This window comes from Perca flavescens, chromosome 16 (genome assembly GCF_004354835.1).
Source record: "Perca flavescens isolate YP-PL-M2 chromosome 16, PFLA_1.0, whole genome shotgun sequence".
In the NCBI taxonomy this organism is placed as follows: domain Eukaryota; kingdom Metazoa; phylum Chordata; class Actinopteri; order Perciformes; family Percidae; genus Perca; species Perca flavescens.
In genome coordinates this window covers 28928266-28949836 of record NC_041346.1, presented here as the reverse complement: position 1 = coordinate 28949836, position 21571 = coordinate 28928266, and the positions used below count along the sequence as shown (strand labels likewise).

Here is a 21571-nt window from a genome sequence, read left to right as displayed (position 1 = left end):
CTACAATACAAATACTTAACGTTTGAGAAGAAATCATTTTATTTTAATAAACACGTTTTAGGTTTTTAGAACAGATGCATTAGAAATAAGAGAAAGCAGATACTGTATTCTTCTACATACGTTTCATCCGCAGCCCATAGAGCTTCAATGGGCCCGTTTCCATTCAGTTTATATATGCGTGTGTCTCGTCCATCGGGGCCAACGCTGGAGACAGAATTGTCCTTTTGGTGAAAAGTCTCTGTGCACAGTTCTGAGATCCAGGACTGATAAACTTCCAGGTGTGCTGCAGCTATGAGTGGCCTGCTTTGCCCTTCCTGTTCCTCACTCCACTGTATCGGAAACTCTTCAGTGGGTTCTTCCCCTGGATGTTCTGCAGGAGTGAAAAATCAATTACTGAAGCAACTCTCATCCATATAATTTTTATTCAAATCTTTGTAATTTTTTTTTCTTCAATTTAACACACACGAAATCCAAGCAGTTGTCACAAATCCCGAATCCCGCCCTAATTGTCCCGAAAATTAGAGCAAAGTCTCAAGAGCAGACTCTCGAGTAGCTATAGTCTGATTGAACATTCAAAAGTGTTCATGGTGGTTTTTAATTGAGTCGTCCTGCAGCATGCATCTCCCGTCATCACTTGAGTTCATGATTTTTTTATTTGTATTTTCGGGTTTACAAAGACAGACAGTTGAGTTTCTACATAAAAATACCCTAATAAATACTTTTGGTGCGGAGTTTTGAAATTCACGTTAAAGTGAAGACACACACACACACACACACACACACACACACACACACACACACACACACACACACACACACACACACACACACACACACACACACACACACACACACACACACACACACACACACACACAGGCGGTGACGTCTGACAATGTCTGAGGGTATAAAAGCCAGAAACATTCACTTTATTATATCTACGATTTAGGTGGAGAAAATGGTGCAGCAAAGATTTATTTGAACGGATTCAAACCCAGAAAATGACACAATTTGACATAATGTGCTGTTTCACATTTCCCCACACCGTGTAACACCAGTGATAATCTGACTGGTTACATACCTGTTCTCCTCAACGTGCTGCCATACTGCTCCAGGTTTGTATGCGGTACGGTCAGTTTGGGTTGCCATCTTTAGCTTAATTTTACCGCGTTGTCTTGCCGTTTTCATATTTGGTAATCCTCTCAGAAAGACGACTAAGGCCTCCTGCACGCTGCCTGCGTGGCGTGAGCGTGGCGTTTCTGTTCTGCCATCCACGTTCATTGCCAAAGGCTTTAAGCATGCGTTTGTTTTTCCACCCAGAGGAGCGCTTGGCATTGCGAGCAAACCGTCTCTGCGCCAACACCATTTTAAAAATAATCTATTAACCACTGACCTTAAAAGGAACACGCCGACTTATTGGGAATTTAGCTTATTCACCGTAACCCCCAGAGTTAGACAAGTCGATACATACACTTCTCATCTCCGTGCGTGCTGTAAGGCTGCCTGACGGCTCCAGCATTAGCTTAGCCTAGCACAGATCCCGCAGGTAACTGGTTCCAGTAATCCTACTGCTCCGAATTGTGACAAAAGTGACAAAATAACACCAACATGTTCCTATTTACATGTTGTGACAGCCGTGACTCTACAAATCACAACATGTAAATAGGAACGTGGCGTTATTTTGTCACTTATTCGGAGCAGTAGGATTACTGGAACCATTCACCTGCATGTCCTGTGCTGGCCTGATGCCGCTGGAGCCGTCAGACAGCCTTACAGCACGCACGGAGATGAGAAGCATTTGTATGGACTTGTCTAACTCTGGGGGTTACTGTGAATAAGCTAAATTCCCAATAAGTCGGCGTGTTCCTTTAAACTGCCCACAACACAGAACCATATTAATATCCAAGTTTTTCAGAATCAGTGAACCCACACTTTAATCTTCTGCCAGCAGGTGGCACTTTGGTCTGTAGTAGCTTGTTTGAACTCCTTGTAAAAAGGAAAGTTTACGTTCCTTTAATACCTCCCAAGACCTGCAGACTCGTTAAGCTGCTCTGTAGCTGCTCATCGGAGCTACGGTCGCCACAAAGTAACCGCAGTTACCTTTACGAGTTGGGATTTTACGATTCGGTCAGTTTTAACAGACGGTTCAAAACGTTCTCCACAGTCTCACCTTGAACTTGCTCTTGACGACTCCGTCCGGTTTGGGTTTCTCCTTCCTCTTCTTCCTCCTGCGGTGGGAGAGCGGGTTCAGCGCACCCCTCAGTGTCTCAGGGACTGCGGGAAGTCAGCGGAAAATAATGAGCAACAAACGATGGACGGATCGAGTACAGTTACTCAAACACAGCAATCACTTAGTATAATCCAGTAACATACAGTAATTATATATTATTCTAAATGAGGCATTCTGCATGATGAGCAGGGACGTGCACAGACATTTGGGGGGGGCAGGTGCTCAAGTGGAAAAAGGGCACTTCTCATAATATTTATTAAAAAAAATTGCTATTGGTATCATTTAATTATATTTTGATGCTAGGGGGGCCCTGGTAGCTCACCTGGTTGACGTGCGCCCCATGTACTAAGGCTCAGTCTTTACCGCAGCAGACGCAGGTTCAAGTCCGACACGCAGTCCTATGCTGCGCGTCACCATTTCTCTCTCTCTCTCTCTCTCTCCAAAAAAACTAATCTTTAGAAAGTACATTTTGATGCTAATGTGTCTTACCGAGGTACTCGGGAACGTTCCTCAGGTGGGGTTTGATGACAGCGGGATGCAGGTCTTTGTCGTGTCGGAGCAGCTGCAGGTCTCTGGGGTTGTCCTCGAAATACGTCTGAGTGACAGCAGAAAGCAGCCAACAAATCACAAAACGTCCACACACCCACACACCTCTCCGTTTCTCCCTCTGTGGAGGAGAGTGACCGACACGCACCTTGAGTTTCTCCGAGTTGAGCAGCTCCTGTTTGATCTCCTTCAGCCGGGCCTCCCTCACCGCCTGCTTCGTCACCGAGCGCATGGCGTCCTGCGTACAAGACAAAGGGTTTAGCAACGGGGGGTGAACTGGAAGCGTAGAATCACTAAATTAGCTCTTCTCATTAGAAACACTAGCAAAGGTAAACAAAGACAGCCTTCGCCCTGCTTGGCTGATATGACGAGGATACTTTTTTATGTTAAATAGCACTCGTAAAATCCATAATGTATAACCGTCTTTTTAACCTAAATTCTTATTTCTTGTCCTTATAAGGACAATTCCAGCACAAAATGAACCTAGGGGGTTAATAACACGTATACCGAGTCGGCCATTCTCTGGGATCTGTTTTCATGCTAATCGAATGCGTCTCTAGCTTGAAACAAGCTAGCACAAACCGGTGAGAAGCTGCTAACGCTAGCTTTCAGGGCACAGGGTAAATCTCTATTTCTACACCACTGACATGGGGTCCCTACATGTAAACCCAAGCATTGAGAACTTTGTAAGTGTACAGAGACAGACATGCGGGCGCCATCTTGGAAAACTACATCTACCAGTAACGTAGCTCAAACAAAGCGTTAACAAGCGAAAACAGATCCCAGAGACTCAGTACACGTTATTAACCCCTAGGTTCATATTGTGTCGGAAGTGTCATATAAGCTATGTTGCTTCAAACACGTATTGTCTAGTTTCTTCTTACTCTTATTTTGACTTAAATTTGAGAAACTGCATCTGAACTATTTCCCTCAGGGGATCAATGAACTACTCTGGTTCCGATACTCACCCTGCACCGGTACCGGAAGCCTTCAATCTCTTCCATCTTAAACTCGTAAGGTTTCAGGACAGAATCAGCATTCTCTAGAAGCAAAATACACACGTTTCATATGAATACATAAACAGGCCCTTTATCTCCAACTTTAAAAGGCAACTAAAAATATATTTCTTAATAACCTACGGTTACGAGTCCTCGCTAGAATAATATGAAGATGCAGTTTAAATATAAACTTGTTTGTTTTATTGTCACAACAGAACATCAAAATATATTAAAGTTCTGATCAATAAAATGTATAAAAATGCAAACTTAAGATATCAAACTTAAAGGGTTAAACACGAGGTACGTTGTAGAGCGCCCTCTGGTGGACAAACTACACAATGCCAACACTCAGAACATGGCTGAAGGGGGTTTCGTCCGTTTTTATTTTATCTTTTAGGATAAATGAATATTTAAAAATATGTATTTTTGCCAAAAGTTTGGACACACCTTCTCATTCAATGTGTTTCTTTATTTTCATGACTATTTAACAAAAAAGTGTGAAATAACTGAAAACATGTCTTATATTTTAGATTCTTCAAAGTAGCCACCCTTTGCTTTTTTGATAACTCTGCAAACCCTTGTCTCTCTCTCTCTCTGCTAATTTGTGTATATAAACTATGATGAAGTGTAATGCCAGTTTGTCTATAAACTAAATGAGGTTTGTGGAGGATTTAGTTCTTCAGAGAAAATACAGATTTTAGTCGGACTTCAACAGAGTTCAAATAGTTTAAAATCAGTCCTCATTACCTCCGGTGAGCGCCTCCTCCACCTCGGACAGCAGTTCCAGCTCAGTGTGAGAGATGAAAGACAGAGCAGTGCCGGGGTTGTCGGCTCTCGCCGTTCTACAGAAAAACAAAAAGGAACACATTCGTTCGTTCATTCAGCCAACCTTTATTTAAACTCGAGAGATCGTTAGGATTTGATTCTCAGACATAGGTCCTTTTCTTACTGCGTCCCAAAACGAGCAAACCGAGCGCTGATGAACAAAGGATCCTGAAGTGGGACTGAACTGAAACACGACTCACCTTCCCACTCGGTGAATGTACGATTCTACGGCTGTGGGGAAATCAAAGTTGATGACGTTGGCGACATTTTGGAAGTCCACGCCTCTGGAGACTCCATACTCCTTGTCCTTCGTCCTTTAAATACAGCAGTTAAACATTTTATTCTTTCTTCTCAAAACTGACCATTGCATACTCTGCAATCTTGTTAAAATGTCCCATGGCATGAAATGGTCACTTTATGAGGTTTTTGAAACATTAATATGAGTTCCCCCAGCCTCCCTATGGTCCCCCAGTGGCTAGAAATTGTGATAGGTGTAAACCGAGCCCTGGGTATCCTGCTCTGCCTTTGAGAAAATGAAAGCTCAGATTGCCCCCCCTCTCCCCCTCTCTCCTCAATAGCTACAGACACAGAAATGGCACATCCTAAGGTCATAAGCTCATTGTGGGACTGGCTCTAGTGGCTGTAATTCTGCACCAAGGCTGCATTTCGGAAAAGAGACTTCAGATACAGTATTAGGGGACCACTAAGGTCTATATAAAAGAGACTTCAGATACAGTATTAGGGGACCACTAAGGTCTATATAAAAGAGACTTCAGATACAGTATTAGGGGACCACTAAGGTCTATATAAAAGAGACTTCAGATACAGTATTAGGGGACCACTAAGGTCTATATAAAAGAGACTTCAGATACAGTATTAGGGGACCACTAAGGTCTATATAAAAGAGACTTCAGATACAGTATTAGGGACCACTAAGGTCTATATAAAAGAGACTTCAGATACAGTATTAGGGGACCACTAAGGTCTATATAAAAGAGACTTCAGATACAGTATTAGGGGACCACTAAGGTCTACATAAAAGAGACTTCAGATACAGTATTAGGGGACCACTAAGGTCTATATAAAAGCACCCAAAGAGCACCATGTCATGGGACCTTTAAAACCTCAGTAAATGGGCGCCTGGTAGAGCGTGCGGCCATATACAGAGGCTCAGTCCGCAATGCAGAGGCCACGGGTTTGATTCCAACCCACGGCCCTTTGCTGCATGTCATTCCCCCTTCTCGCTCTCCCCTTTAATGTCTAAGTTGTCCTGTCACAAATGAAGGCCTAAAATGCCCCAAAAGAAATCTAAAAAAATAAAATAAACCTCAGTACAACAACCTATTATTTGAATGATCTCTATTCGCTTTGGAACCGGCATCGAAGTCACAGTATTGGTATTGGCATCAAATATTTTTACCGATACCCAGCCGTAGTCCTAAACACACAGACATTTCAACGCTTCTGAGAAGGAAACTAAACTTGCAGGGGTGATTTTTTATATTGAACAGAATCTCATTCGACTCACCTTCCTCCTCTCTCTGTGCCCTTCTTCTTCTTCTTCCCTTTGCCCGCAGTCACCTGCGGAGCAGCAGTGGGGTCGGCCAGACTCTGTTCATCCGTGGCGATGATGTAGTCGTAAAAGCCCTGGTTGAACTGGGTGATGATGTGACACCTGCAGTAGTGTGGCGGGAAGACATCAATATAAAACTGGAGAAAAGGGGATTAACATGTCGTACTGTATAGATAACTAGATCGGCAGTTTAATTTAGTTGAACAGCAAATTTCAGCCGACATTCTCGTTGCCGAGTTGTACGTATTGAACTGTGCTGAATGTGACTTGAGACAGACAGACAGACAGACAGACACTTCATTGATCCCCAAGGGGAAATTCAAGACCCCAGTAGCTTAAAGACATCACACACAATATACATCACAAACAGGATGATAAAATAACAAATCCACATGAATGTACTAAGGGCTGTATAAGCATGAGAGGCTTGCAGTGACAGGGCAGGGACTGACCCTGTGATTCAGTCTGCATGGTGAGGTGCTCTGTGAGAGTGTATGTGTCATGGTGGTTTAGTGCAAATAAGTCCAATAGTGCAAGGATAAAGTCTAGAGACCAGCATTAAATATGGACAATATCAGAGAATGATGTAGATATAGTAATAAAAAAAAACTATAGCAGTGCAAGGACAAAGTTTTTAAAAAGACAGCATTAAATATGGGCATTATACGGGAATAAAGCAGACAGTGGTGATGGCTGCGATTCATCATATATAGCAATTGTATCTTGCTTCAGATAAAAACGTCAGCTAAATGACATGTAATGTAATGTAGGATAGCCACAAAACAAGAGTAGGGCTGGGCAATATATCAATATATATCTGTATCGATATAGGAGGCTATGTATCATCTTAAATTTTGGATATCATAGATAATTGGGCCAGCAGTTTGTTTTAGTTGAACGGTAGTCTCTCCGCTCTCACCTGGACTGGATGGGCAGCTCCGAGTTGAGCACGCAGGCGGGGATGCCAAACTGCTCCAGGAACAGTTTGAGTCTGTAGCATCGCTCCACCGCTCCCACAAACACCAGCGTCTTCCCCTGAACCAGCCGCAGCTTCAGCAGCGTGTAGATCAGCAGGAACTTGTCCTCCTCCTCGCATTTGATGCTGTACTGCTGCAGCTGGCTGCTGTCTGGGAGCTGAGAGCCCTGCAGCTTCAGGATCACCTGAGGACGACGCAGACCCAGGTATGAAGACAGAACCAGAGCCGACTACACTCTCTGTGCAACATGTCTGATGTGTTAATGCTGCTTCTACTAGGAACTTAAAGACAAGCTAGAGAACTTTTCTGTCCCATTTCTAGGAGGCACGCGTTTTCAAGCCGCGCCTGAGTGTCACGCAGGCAGTGTGTAGTAAGTGCAGTAAGCTCTGACCGGTTACCATGGGAGCCCAAATATGAACAGACACGCCACGCAGCTGACACGCTCACACCACGCAGCCAGTGTGTAGCCGGCCGAACGTACGCGGGGTGGATGCTCCAACTCTACGCTTCCACTATTCTTAATGAAACAGGCGACACCGGGCACTAGAGCAGCGCCTCAGTAGTGCGTATGTGCCGCAGAGATCCGCTCTCCAAGTGTAAAAATAGGACGTCTGCTTTTTATATTTTTTAAGCAAGGTGTGTGCTGCCCTTTTACGCAGAAATGCATCCGGTGTCAATATTTCTTTTAAATTAAAACTACAGATATACAGGAAACGATTTAATGACTGTCAGTGAGCGTAATGGCAATTTCCTTTTGAGAGTTACTGTGCTGCACAATATATGGATTTATCGTCATAGCGATAACAACTTGCGCAATAAAGGCATCGCAAAAGGCTGCGACACAATCAGAATTTTTAGCTGAAAGAAAATCTCTTTAAAATCTAACTTTCACTGTTTTTTTTTTTTTTTAGTGTTAGCTTTAATATTCAAATCAATGTTCAATTGGTTCAATAAAATAAAGTTGGAAATGGTTTGCTTTTATTTGTTTGTATGCAGTTTGTTGTATTTAAGTAGAATACTGAAAGCAGCAGAACTGAGCACACTTTAATATCTGTTTATTTATCGCTAAGTAATATCGTTATCGCGATATTCAACAACATTATCACACATATTCCTCGTATCGTGCAGCCCTGCTAAGACTGTGAATGTGAAAATGACATTACAGGGTTATGTAGCAGCAGCTCCTTCAAGGCCTGAACATCCTCCGTGAGCGTAGCCGACATCAGGAACGACTGGTAGATCTTCGGCAAATGACTGAAAACAACAAAATCCAGAGAACAGGTTCACTTAGTAATGCATCTGCATTTACCCTGTCATTGATTTCCTAACACGTCATCCTTAATCCAGTTTATCACAAACATCAGTCTGAGAAGGTATATTATTCTCATATCAACACTCAGGCCAGGGGTGGCCAACCAGTTCAGCATAAAGAGCCACAAAAAAAAAAAAACACACCATAGCAAAAAGCCACACAACACATGCAGGTCCACATTACAACAGCAACAGGTTTTTCTTTCTTACTTAGATTGACTCAGTGGGAAACCTGACAGTCTTTGTTATCCACAATCCTTTTAAGGTCTGGTTGTACTCTGTTGTGGCCACTCGAAGCCTCTTTCACTCATTTGTCACTAGAGGGGCTTTCAAACAATCTGATTCAGCAGTGAAAGGGTTAATGACGAAGGTGATCTGTGGCCGCTTTTTTTCCTCAGGTTGCAGAATCTGTCCATGAAAAAAACTCAATCTGAAATGTTTCAAAAAGTAAATAAAAATCCACCATTAACACAGCCCCAAGCCACAGTGTAGGAGCCTCAAAGGAGCAGGCAAAGAGCCCCGTACGGCTCAAGAGCCACAGGTTCGCCACCCCTGACTTAGGCCATAACTTTGTCATTTTAAGAAGTCACAAGCCAAAGAAAAATCAGAAAGAACTCCTCAAACTCGCCACTGAACGGTGCGCAGCTACCTCCGGTAAGTGAATTTAAAAACCCGTCTGTGTCTTCTCACCACAACAAGTTCTTCAGGTCTGCCTCGAAGCCAAAGGAGAAGAGCAGGTCGGCCTCGTCGACCACCAGCGTCTCCAGCGACGAGTGCAGCGCCAGGTTCTGGGCGTTGAGGTGGGCCAGCACGCGGGATGGCGTGCCCACCACCACGTCGGGCTTCTCCATTAAGATAGGCCTGTTCCAACACAGCAGACAGCATCAACCGGTGACCAATCAATACATATATAGTTTTTAAGTCTCGCTTCGCCAGGCCCTCCTCCACAGCGCCGCGGAGGAGGGTCTGGCTAGTCCACACAGCATTCTGGGATTGGAGAAAATCAGGCTCTGGTTTATTGGCATTTCTTTAAATTTCAATTAAATTGTATTTATAGTATAAAAATCACAACAAGGGTTATCTCAAGACAGTTTACAGATGGAGTAGGTCTAGCCTCCTGAGAACCAAGGAAACATTTTTTTTTCCTAATCATATTTTTTTGTGATTCCATACCTGTTTAAGGTTAAAAAAAACATCCTACAATTTAAATTTTTTTATTTATTTAAAGAATGTCCACTGTAGTGGATAACAGGATCATTTGAGTACGAAAACAGACAAATTTGGTAGATGTGGAGTCATTATTTACATGAAGATAGTCCTGATGGCCACTATAATTGACATTCATAAAATGGCAAATTTTTCAAAAGATACATAATGTAGTTTCTATCAGAACTCAATATATGATTCCTAACACCTTAATGAACAAGAAAATATATGATTATCATAGTAACAAAACCATAGACAAACAATATTTGACTCATCTCTTATCTTTCCATAAAATGTGCTTGTTCCTATGCCGTCCATTTTGGATTGAAAGATAGAGGCGGTTCCCGGCCTCCCAGCCAATCAAATAACACATCACTGAAAAGCCCAGGATGTATTCTGTACAGTCCAGCAGGAATTAAGAGACTTGCACAAAAGATTCAAAGGAGAGGAATGAAACTCAAATGTCCACTACAGTGGACATAAGTCAATGGGCTGGGTCTCAGGAGGCTAGACCACACTATCATTTACAAAGACCCAACAATTTCAGTAATTCCCCCAAGAGCAAGCATGGAGTCCGACAGCGGCGAAGAAAAACTCCCTTTTTAGGGAGAAACCTAGTACTGTAAACCAATCCCAATCTTCTTGTGCGGTGCTAAGCGCCAAACGGAGCCACGGCACGGTGTGGTTTTATCTTTGTTGTCTAACTCAGTCATTTTATATTTGAGAGGAGGTATTGTCTCCTACGGTTTTTATCAACTGCTGTGGTGCTGTGAAAACATTGTACACACACACACACACACACACAAACACTCACACACACACACAAATGCGTATTGTGCATATTTTTGTTTTTTTGCGTGTAATGTACGTGTGGACTGACCTCTGTGCCGACAGGTCAGCTTTCCCCGTGATGTCGGCGACTCGGACGTCCCTGGAGCAGTACGCCGTTAACTGCCTGATCATGGTCTGGACCTGCTGACCCAGCTCCTTGGTTGGAACCAGGATCAGAGCTCTGACTTCCTGCTCTCGGACGCTCTGAAGATCACAACCAAAATGCTTTAGTGACCCCCTCGGGGGAAATCGTTGAGTTGCAGTTGCTCACAGTCAAATCGCACTGCCAGACCCTCCTCCACAGCGCTGCGGAGGAGGGTCTGGCTAGTCCACACAGCACTTTGTGATGGGTGAAAAAAAACGTGCTCTGGTTTATTGGCAATTCTTTAAATCAATCACAATCGTCTTGGGGCGGGGCTAATCATGGTGCCTCTGCTAAATAGCCTCTGGAAGGAACTAGTTTTGGTGGAACACGTGTACGCTCCGAAGTGGTTTTAGTCGAGCAACAGAAAACTCAGATTGGACAGATAGTCTAGCTAGCTGTCTGGATTTACCCTGCAGAGATCTGAGGAGCAGTTAACCATAGTCCTCACAAATCCACGGAGGTTAGAACACCAACACAAAAGGAAGAGGAAGGTAACGCACATCCAGCCGAAATGAGGGACGTCCGGTGGAATTTCCGGCGGCACCGGAGCAATCCCAATAAACGAAACGTCGTGGATATAGACTAATAACTGTTTAAGACTGGGTTAAAAAGATTATGTTGCTTAAATCATGGATTGTACAGATGCTGTTGGACCGCAGTAAACAAGTGGCTGAAACATATTAGACTACAATAATGTCAGTAATTAATAAATTATTGCACCTAAGAATATTCACATCATGGAGAGATGTTATAGGGAAATACGTGTCGTGATAATAACACTAACAAACACAGAGTTTGCTGTCAGGATGAATAAAAAAAAAAACAGCCGGGTGATATGTATTTATGTATTATAGCTGCAAAGATTAAATCGATTAGTTGTCAACTATTAAATTAAGTGGGCAATATATCGATATCAATGTCGATATATGAGACTAGATACAGTCTTAAATTTTGGAAATCATAATATCATGATATGACATAAGTCCTGTCTTTTCCTGGTTTTAAATTCTACATTACAGTAAAGTGATGTCATTTGCTGAACTTGGCTGTTCTATTATTTGCCTTTATACACTTAGTCATTGTATTCACATTATTGGTGATTAATGATCAAAACTCTCATTGTGTAAATATATTGTGAAATCACCAATATCGCCATTGATGTATTTGGTCAAAAATATCAGGATATTTGATTTTTTTCCATATCGCCCAGCTCTATTGCCCAGTGTTTTGATAATCGATTAAATCAGTTTGAGTCAAATTCTCCGATTCCAGCTTGTTAAATGTGAATATGTTCTAGTTTCTTCTCTCATCTGGGACAGTAAACTGAATATCTTTTGAGTTGTGGACAAAACAAGACATTTGAGGACATAATCTTGGGCTTTTGGGGAAACACTGAACCACATTTTATAGAACAAACAAGCTATCAATTAATCCAGGAAATAATCATTCATGTACCACTCACCTGTTTGGAGGCCAGGATGCGCTGGATGACAGGAATGGCGTAAGCAGCAGTCTTTCCAGATCCGGTGCGGGCTCGGGCAAGAAGGTCTTTCCCCTCCAGGGCCAAAGGGATGGCCTTCTCCTGGATCAGAGTGGGCTGGGACCAGCCAAGATCTGCCACCGCCTACATGACGACAACAAGGATTCATTTTAGATGGCTAAATACTTTCTTTATTATACAGCAATTTCAAGACGTATGTCTTATTTCGACAGATTTGAGATATGAATATACGTATGTAGTTAATGTAACTAGGGCTCGGCGATATGGAGAAAATCAGATATCACGGTATTCTCAACGAAATACCTCGATATTCCAGGGTTGACAACTGGTGCTCTAAAAAAACTTTTCACTTAGATTTTAGATAAATTATCATCAATAATGTGGACATAATGACTAAGTGGTTAAAGGCAAATCACAGAACAGCTAGATCAGTCTATAAAAGTCTGTAAAACCAGGAAAAGACTGGCACACTTATGCCATGTTACAGTATTACCATTAGGGCTGTGTTCGATTGAAGAAATTCTTAGTCGACTAACACTCATTCAATTGTATCGACTAATCGATTAGTTGATTTAATAGACAGATCTGTAAATCTGAATTTCTCCACAAAGAGTCATGCAAAAGGATGCATATATTGAATAAGATAATGCCTCCTTTTCATATTTAAACACAACATTTCAGAAAACGTGTAATACAATAAATAATTGCCTTAATGAAAGTAATCAAAGTAGGTTTCACGGTGATATCTGTTAGGTAAAATGTCAACCCTTAATTCTTGTGTTTACCAGAGATGTGCTCGTACTTTTCTTGGAAATAAGTCATTCAGCATGAAAAAAGCATAAAACATGACTAATGGACTAAAGAAATCTAAGTTGACTAAGAACAAAACGACCGATTAGTCGACTAATCGACTAAGAGGGAGCAGCCCTAATTACGATATCAAGAATTTAAGACGAAATCTAGTCTCATATCACGATATCGATATAACGCCCAGCCCTAATATTGCCTGATTCTTTTCTTTTTTAAATATACAATAAAGAAATGAAGACACAAAACATTTGGGGCAACAGGGAATATTTATACACTACCGGTCAAAAGTTTGGGGGTCACTCACAAAATGTCCATTCCTCTCCATTATAGACAGAATATCAGCTGAGATCAGTCGCATTGTTTTTTTAACCAGGGCAGCAGTTTTCAGATTACATAATTGCAAAACGGTTCTCTAATGTTTTCTCAGTTAGCCTTTTAAAATGATATCAGATTAGTGAACAGAATGTTCCCTTGGAGACACGCTCCCCTACATACAATGAAGGAAGCATTCTTGCTTACACGTCTTCAAAAAGGTCCATAGCTGTATATATAAAAAAAAAACTCACACCATGTACCGTTTTATCTCACGCTGAGAGAATATAACTCTACATGGATGTAAACAAAAGGCAATTTAATGTCAAGTAACGTTAGGTTACATCCGTGTTACGTTAACGTCACACGAGACGAGTTTGTTGAGGCTCTCCTCCGGTGTTTACGTCGAGTTTCCGTCACCTCTCTTCGGCTCCTAATCTCCCGCTGAAGGGTTGACCTTTCCTTTACAGTTTATTTCACACGTACGGATAATGTCAGACGGTTTGTTACCTTTAAAAGACGGTCGTCCAAGCCCATTTCATGGAACTGAAGTCTTTCAGCAGCCATCTCTGCCCCTCACTTCACTCACACGTGCGTCGCAAGACTTTTACGTCATGGTGCCTTCAAGTCCCTCCTCTAAAGCTCCGTGTTCCCCTCATATATATGTCAATGGTGTTCCCAAGATCCCTTTAATTTTTTGGCAAACAAACTTTAATTTAAGCCCTTAACACTAACAAGTAAAAGAAAGATAAAGTGATAAATGCATAAATTTAAAGAACATATAACACTAAATAAAAAAATAATAAAAAACATAATTTAAATCAAAATAACCAAGAATACAAATCTATCATATTCTTTAAATCAGATTTGTTCTCCTCAGATAATAAAAAGAAACAAAACATTACATACTAAACCTAGTTTTTGGTCACTTTTTCTGATGTTTTTGTCACTTTTCTGTTTTTGGGCGCTTCTTTTCTATGAAGGCTGAGGAACTTTTTCTTGACTTCTTTGGGACTTTATGTTGACCAAACTGTAAGTGAGAAGACTATATGACACATGCAATAATACAGTCAAATATATTTTACTTTTTCGATTAAATAAAAGCCTATCAATAAACTAAACATGTCTGGCCCTTGATGTGATTCTTATTTTCCAGTGTGGCCCTCTGGGAAGTTGAGTTTGACACCCCTGCTCCAGATGCATGGAGACCATTATCTCTTCTGCACGGCCCACTTCTTAAACAAGTCCTGGAAAATGTGGCCTTGACCAACTGCCACTTTGCTCATTGGAAAGCCATGATCTCTCTCTCATGGGTGGGCCAACTTCTCTGGGTGGGCAAAGCGGAGAAAGGGGAGGTAACCTTGCTCCTTATGACCTCATAAGGAGAAGATTCCTGATTGGTCCATCTGAGCTAAATCTGAGCTAAATATATATATATATATATATATATATATATATATATATATATATATATATATATATTTTTAGTCTATCCTAATTCTAAAAATCCCTAAGAAATTTTGTTGTGACTCTTACTTGTACAAAACAAAACAACAGGACTTTCAGGACTCCCTTGAAAAAGAGGTTTTTAATCTCAATGGGACTTTCATGGTTAAATAAAGGTAAAATAAAAAAAATAAAAAAACATAATAAATATAAATAATAATAATAATAATAATAATAATAATAATAATAATAATAATATAATATTAATAATACATATTATAATATATATATATTATAATAATAATAATAATAATAATAATAATAATAATAATAATAATAATAATAATAAAGATGATGATAATAATAATAATTTGTAGCTTAGGCTACATACTTTTTTTTTTACTGCTGAATGGACCATGTAGTGAAATTAGTTTACTTCTCCCTGATTTTCCTCATTTGACCGGAAGATGGCGACGAACAAATGCCTGAACACCAACGTCACGCAGACCCTCATTAACAATTAAATATAAAATGAAATAACCGCGATAATTTCAGCAGACTGAACACACAGAACGCACATGAAGCGGCGAAGGGTGAACACAGCAGCATAGGATGTGGTTTTAAAGCGGGAGCTGCCATGTTTTGTGGAGTTACTATATGAGACTTAATGAGGACTTGTTGAGAAGATGGTGCTGAGGAGCGGCGGTCGGAGCTGAGGGGAGCCGCGGTCGGAGCTGAGGGAAGCGGAGGTCGGAGCTGAGAGGAGCCGCGGTCGGTGCTGAAGATGTGTGTAGGATGCTCAGCAGCATCCCCGTCATCACCCCATCGTAAATAAATGAGTCAACATGGCCGCGGAGCAGCTCGCCCTGTATCCCCGCTGAGACGCCGAATAAAACAACACACAGGTGAATAAAATAACCACGGCGGGGTGGGTAAAGACCCGGCCTGCATGTTTTATTTCACCTTTTTTTGTAGTTTCAATGCCAGAGAGGCTTCCAGCCGTCACCACAATAAAGCTACAGGTTAATATTTGTTATATAATCTTAAAATGATTATATTCAAATGATGAAGAAGACTGTATTTCCCTTTTATTCGAGTTTATTTCATTCTAGTTTTCTGTAGGCATAGTATTTTAGCCTTTGTTCATTGCTTTAAATATTTCATGAGATAATAAAGCGCTCATTTCATCTCTGTTTTTTTCCAGATTAAATGGCGTTCATGTCCCGGTTCTCCCGGTCCCGGAGCAGCTCCAGGTCGCCGAACCGAAAAGACTCGGAGCGCGTGTCCCCGACCCTGACCGTGTCCGAGCTGGAGAGACTCCTTTGCACTGGCAAAACGGCCTGTAACCATGCCGACGAAGTGTGGCCACGACTCTACATTGGAGATCAGTAAGTTTACAAAAATAAGCACAAAGCAGCGCGCGCACACACACACACACACACACACACACACACACACACACACACACACACGTTCACAAAATAACTCAAATCAATAAAGTATGTTATGTTATTATTATTGATGCATAGTTGAAGCTGGTAAAGGTGGAGCTAATTAGAGCTACTTTACATCATGCAGGGTGGCTTTATTTCTAATCATATATAATAATGTATTAGTTGATTTTTGTTGAATATTAGTTACAGTTTGTGTTATATATTTCAGAATATGAAGGGCTTTACTTAAAGGTGCTCTAAGTGATGTGACGTGTTTTTTAGGCTACACATTTTTTTGTCACATACATATAGCTGCCTGTCCCCTGAACACACTGTAAAAAAACGCGGTCTCTGTAGACAGCCCAGGCTCCACAAACGTCAACAAAAACAAACTGCGCCAACCTGCACCACGAACCATAACAAACAGAGTTCCAGCCAATAACCGACAAGAAGGAGCTGGTTGAGTCCTGAATACACATTGTGGAAGTAGATTTCGTGCTAACGCTGCTGCAGCGATGGCTCAACTAGCTCCTTCTTGTCGGTTATTGGCTGGAACACTGTTTGTTATGGTTCGTGGTGCAGGTTGGCGCAGTTTGTTTTTGTCGCCGTTTGTGGAGGCTGGGCTGTCTACAGAGACCGCGTTTTTTACAGTGTGTTCAGGGGACAGGCAGCTAGCGGATAGTGAGGAGATGTTTGCTGTATGTGACGAAAAATGTTGTAGCCTAAAAAACGTGTCACATCACTTAGAGCACCTTTAACCTATACTTAAACTCCTGTTGTCCTTGGGTCAAATTTGACCCATATTCAAATTTTCAAAAAAAGTTTTCTATCAGAAATTGGGGTTTCTTTCAACCAAATTGTCCAAAAAAATAACGTGGATGGTTCCCTACAACCATTACTCATGACAAGTCAAATAAATGATCAGTTCACTACTTTCATTGAATTTGGGTGTGTTATTCAGTTTTATAGCGTTTGGAAAAAAAAAAAAAAAGATCAAATAACGTTTGAAAAAAAACATAAAAAACAAAGTGCAGAAAAATCAACAAATAACATCAAAAATCTTTGACAAAACAAATTGTGCAAAAAAGTGATGAAAGTTTTTGAAAAAAGTGACAAAAAACGTAAAAAAAAAGAGTTGCATGTTCAATGGGAAGACAACACAAGGGTTAAAACATTCTTAGTCGACTGACACACATAAGATTTTGTAGACTAATCGATGAGTTGATTTATTCGACGAGTTGATTTATTCGACAGATCTGTGCACTTTAAGTGGAGCCTAAAGCCAATATAATTGCAGTGTATTTACTATCTGTAAAACTGAGTTTCTCCACAAATAATCATGCAAAAGAAACAGTTTAAATATTGTGTTTACCTGAAATGTGTTCTTAAGTTTCTTGGAAACAACTCATTCAGCATTTAAAAGCATTTTGATCGATTGGTTGATTGAACATGTGGAAAAAAAGACAGAGAGGGTCATACAGAAAATAATATTACACAAAATAGAAAGCATATAGATAAATAAACTATACTAAATACATTTTTTTTTTCATGTTTGAAAAGCATTTTTTAAGCAAAAAAAACCCCATAAACAATGACTAATCAATTAAAGAAATCATCTAAGAGATGTGAAGTTGTGGCAGTCCAACGTAAACATCTGCACGCTCCAGCTGCCTTTGTTCATGTCACTTTAACAAGTAGGTTTAACTTCAACATATAAATCATACTGACGTGTAAATAATAATCAGACTGACGGACTGATACTAGGTTGTAAAAAAAAATCTCCTTTTCTCTGCAGAGATATCGCATCAGACCGGCGCGAGCTGGCCAAACTCGGCATTACACACATCCTCAACTGTGCCCAGAGCAAGTGGCGCAGTGGAGCCGAGTATTACTTCGGCATGAACATCACCTATCACGGCATCGAGGCGCACGACTCCCCCACCTTCGACATGAGCGTCAACTTCTATCCTGCTTCCGAGTTCATCCACAAAGCCCTCACGGGTGGAGGTTAGTCTCTGTGTCAGGACGCGGGGGAGGGAGAGCGGGAAACAAGGGGAAAGACAGTCGAGGCAGCAGGACGATTTCTGTGGGTTATTGATGAAATATAGATTATATAGGCAGGGAGGTAACCAAAGGAAGGCCAGGCTGGGAACAAGCACAGGTAAACATTTGACTAGAGATGCACCGATTACAACTTTCTAGGCCAATCACGATTTTCGAACCACTTTACAGCACACACAAATATTTATTTTCTATCTTTTCTTTAATAAAACATTTTTTGAACAGCTAATGGATCACTATGAAATAGAACTATATAAATTACTCCTGGTGTGGGAAATGGACACACATCTAAAAGAGCAATGTTAGAACCATTTCCTTCTTTTCACATCCAAAATCCAACTAAAAAAATGTGATTTTGTTTTTTGGTGTCGTCCCTCCACGCCCCTACTTTTTCCTTGCAGGTGTTGCATATTGCAAACTTGTTATCTTCTGCACACACGCTGAAGAATATCCAAACAGCTGACATGTTTCAGGTTAATTCACAAGGTTCCCTACATGTGGGAGAATAGCGCCGACAGGTGCTTCACACCGCGAGCGGGTACGCGCCACACGCGGCGGAAAGGTAGAGAGAAAGGAAATAGAGGCCGTGCTGTCGCGTCCGTGCGTGCGTGCGTCCTTGAGAACTGTAACTCGTGTAAATTATGCTGTCAGTTAATTGTAGCGTTGACCGGCAAGAAATCGGCATATGTCAGACTGACCAGCCAGTCGCCAATCATGGTCGAGCACGTGAAAACCGGCCAATTCCGGTCACCGGCTGGTCTATCGGTGCATCTCTACATTTGACACAACAGGTTAGCATTGCATTATCTTAAACATCATTAGAGTCTCTTAAACAAAAGGGCATCAGTAGGGTCCAAAATGTACTTTTTTGTCCACCAGCCGAATGGCTAGTGAATGTTCCGAGTTTACCGTCACTCAATAGATAACCAGTGTTTTTAGGCTGGTGAGTGAAGCAAGTCTACCAGCCCCTTGCATACTTTACCAGCATTTGGCTAGTGGATGGTGCTAATTTTGGACCCTGGGCATCAGTCCAGATTAAGCCGTAGGTCAGGCAGACAGTAGCCTGGTTGACAACCAGACCCTTGTGGGTCTGGGGAAGGTTCATTCACAGCCCATTTCCAAAGGGGCGTCACCAACGGACGCCGCTCAAATGCCTCTGGGCGCAATTGGATAGTCCTTCAACCAATCAGAGCGATGAAGGAGATGACGTAATGCAGAGCGACGGCAAAACATCTCAACCAGCGAGCATGTTGCGGCGTGTAAAGCCCGCCTCAACGGTTGTGATTGGTGCCTCGATTTGGAAAAAATTGGAAATGGGCTGGAATGGGGCTCTTGGCCAAAATGACTCGCAGAGCAAATCTCAAATTTGCCGGAAGTTCGTCAGGGGTGTCGCGGGGGCTTTAAGCAGATGTACGGGAGGCAGAGCAGATGGGGGAAGCAAGTCAGCCTGAGAGCCTGGATACAGGTGACAGAGACGGAGCAGGTCTGGAGGACGAACAGCTGGCCGGGAAGATGGGCGAAGCACCATTCCCAAACAACGACCTGGACGGACCGTTCTGAAGTCGGGACGACTTAGGCGGGAGCGCTCTGAAGGTCGGGCCAGGAGGCGAGGCAGACGAGCAGGACCGGGCCAAGATCTGGCATCATGGCATCGGCCGTCACGGTTATTGTGCAAAAAAACAAAAAACTTCAAAAACAAGTTGTGAACTCAACATTGACATATCAGCGTCTTTTAAGTTGATATGTTGAACTTGTTATCAAGCTGTCTTTTTACACATTCATCAGGAGTCTTTTTGTTTGTGTTCCACCTGATGAATGTCAGTCCAATAATATCTGTCTCGTTATCTGCTAAATGCTCCACTACGTTCACCAGATAGTCTGTCTGCTGTTTGCTACTGAGCAGGTAGTGTTCATTGGTTTTTTACATTTTGTTGTCTCTGAAAGTGACGCTATGAGAGCGCTGAGAGAGAATCAGAACAGCAAAGTTGAAGTCGGACAGATAAACAAAGAGCTAAACTCACTGTGCCAACGAGGAGCTGCATATTCAGCTGATAATTCTCCGGAAGTTTATCACTACCAGAGATTGGTTTCACTCATTTAATACATTGTTTAAAACAATTTTTGACTATAGCAGCTAGGGCTGCTCGATTATGGAAAACAATATAATCACGATCATTTTTGGTCAATATTGAAATCACGATAATTTAACTCGATTACTCGTTGACTTCTGGAAAGATGTTGCAATTATTGAACTTAAAAAACGGTGGAAAAAGTAAAAAAAAAAAAAAAAAAACATACAACTGTGAAATTTGCCTATTTAAACTTTATTTTGAATAATTTGTTTTTCTCGATTATTCTGTTTTTGTGATCATTGGGAGCTGAAATCAGAATCACGATTACATTTTGATTAATTGCACAGCCCTAATAGCAGCTTTAAAGATATTAAGTCTAAAGGTCAAAACATGATATGCATAAAAGACATGTATATAAATTTATATGGTGATACTCATAGTGTGTGTGTGTGTGTGTGTGTGTGTGTGTGTGTGTGTGTGTGTGTGTGTGTGGTAAGGTGCTGGTCCACTGCACTGTGGGAGTGAGCCGCTCTGCCACTCTGGTGCTGGCCTACCTGATGATCCGACAGAACCTGACGCTGGTTGAGGCCATCAAGACAGTGAAGGACCACCGGGGCGTCATCCCCAACCGGGGTTTCCTCCGCCAGCTCAACGGCCTGGACGGCATCCTGAGAGAGAGCCGTAAGACGTCGCCGCACAGCTGAAAAACCCCTCCACACACATATACACACACACACACACACACACACACACAAACACACACACACACTCACCTGAGGACTGGTTAAACTGGGGGAGGTAATGGGACCAAGTCAGGAGCAGCTGGTGGGTTTCTGATGCTGTGGCTCATAGTGGCAGAAGGTGAGAGCAGGGTTTGACCGATATCTGATTATAATATCTTCAAACTCAATTTTTATTTGTTATTTATCTATGTATTGTTTTTGTGTTTGAGGCTACATCTACACTGCTGTGTTTCGGTTTAAAAACAAATACCTTTTGCTACGTTTTACGTCTCGCGTCCGCACTACTCTGGCTTTTCCGAGCACCTCAAACGGACACATTTTGGAAAACACAGCTGCCCCCGATTTGGTTTGACAACTCTGGGGTTTCTTTGTAGTCTGGACGGACACAAACGGAGAGCTTTGGAAACGATGACGCCTGTCAGCCAGTCTTATCGGTTAGATAGGCTTACTTACTTTTTAGTATCAGTTCGGTCCAAGCAGATAAATCCCTGCTCTTAATTTATCCGTTGTTGATCTTTCTCTAAAGTATTTTGTTGTGTTTTCAACCTCTA

General features: G+C 41.7%; 2 protein-coding genes across 2 annotated transcripts; one reads left to right on the top strand and one right to left on the bottom strand.

Moving 5' to 3' along the window:
• Nucleotides 1–181: 181 nt before the first annotated feature.
• ddx56 (DEAD (Asp-Glu-Ala-Asp) box helicase 56) lies at nt 182–13887 on the bottom strand. The gene is made up of 14 exons (XM_028601719.1): nt 13776–13887; nt 12105–12266; nt 10547–10701; nt 9151–9321; nt 8313–8403; nt 7092–7333; nt 6128–6274; nt 4800–4913; nt 4522–4616; nt 3745–3818; nt 2925–3014; nt 2720–2825; nt 2171–2274; nt 182–370 (listed from the first exon to the last, which is right to left on the bottom strand). The coding sequence occupies exons 1-14, from the start codon at nt 13830–13832 to the stop codon at nt 290–292; spliced, it is 1689 nt and encodes a 562-aa protein (XP_028457520.1). The 5' UTR covers nt 13833–13887; the 3' UTR covers nt 182–289.
• A 1343-nt stretch (nt 13888–15230) lies between these two features.
• Nucleotides 15231–20981, top strand: dusp26 (dual specificity phosphatase 26). Its single transcript, XM_028600877.1, has 5 exons — nt 15231–15616; nt 15916–16099; nt 17940–18151; nt 19582–19688; nt 20775–20981. The coding sequence occupies exons 2-5, from the start codon at nt 15921–15923 to the stop codon at nt 20979–20981; spliced, it is 705 nt and encodes a 234-aa protein (XP_028456678.1). The 5' UTR covers nt 15231–15616; nt 15916–15920.
• Nucleotides 20982–21571: the final 590 nt, after the last annotated feature.

Bases quoted from the DNA above. Each gene is read 5' to 3' on its own strand.
- ddx56 (XM_028601719.1), bottom strand. From the start codon at position 13,832: ATGGCTGCTGAAAGACTTCAGTTCCATGAAATGGGCTTGGACGACCGT. The intron at 10,702-12,104 runs GTGAGTGGTACA...TGTGATCTTCAG, and splicing joins GCATCCTGGCCTCCAAACAG to AGCGTCCGAGAGCAGGAAGT. The intron at 9,322-10,546 runs GTCAGTCCACAC...GTGTTGGAACAG, and splicing joins GCTGACCTGTCGGCACAGAG to GCCTATCTTAATGGAGAAGC.
- dusp26 (XM_028600877.1), top strand. From the start codon at position 15,921: ATGGCGTTCATGTCCCGGTTCTCCCGGTCCCGGAGCAGCTCCAGGTCG. The intron at 18,152-19,581 runs GTTAGTCTCTGT...ATTTGCCGGAAG, and splicing joins CAAAGCCCTCACGGGTGGAG to TTCGTCAGGGGTGTCGCGGG. The intron at 19,689-20,774 runs GTCTGGAGGACG...GTGTGTGGTAAG, and splicing joins AGGTGACAGAGACGGAGCAG to GTGCTGGTCCACTGCACTGT.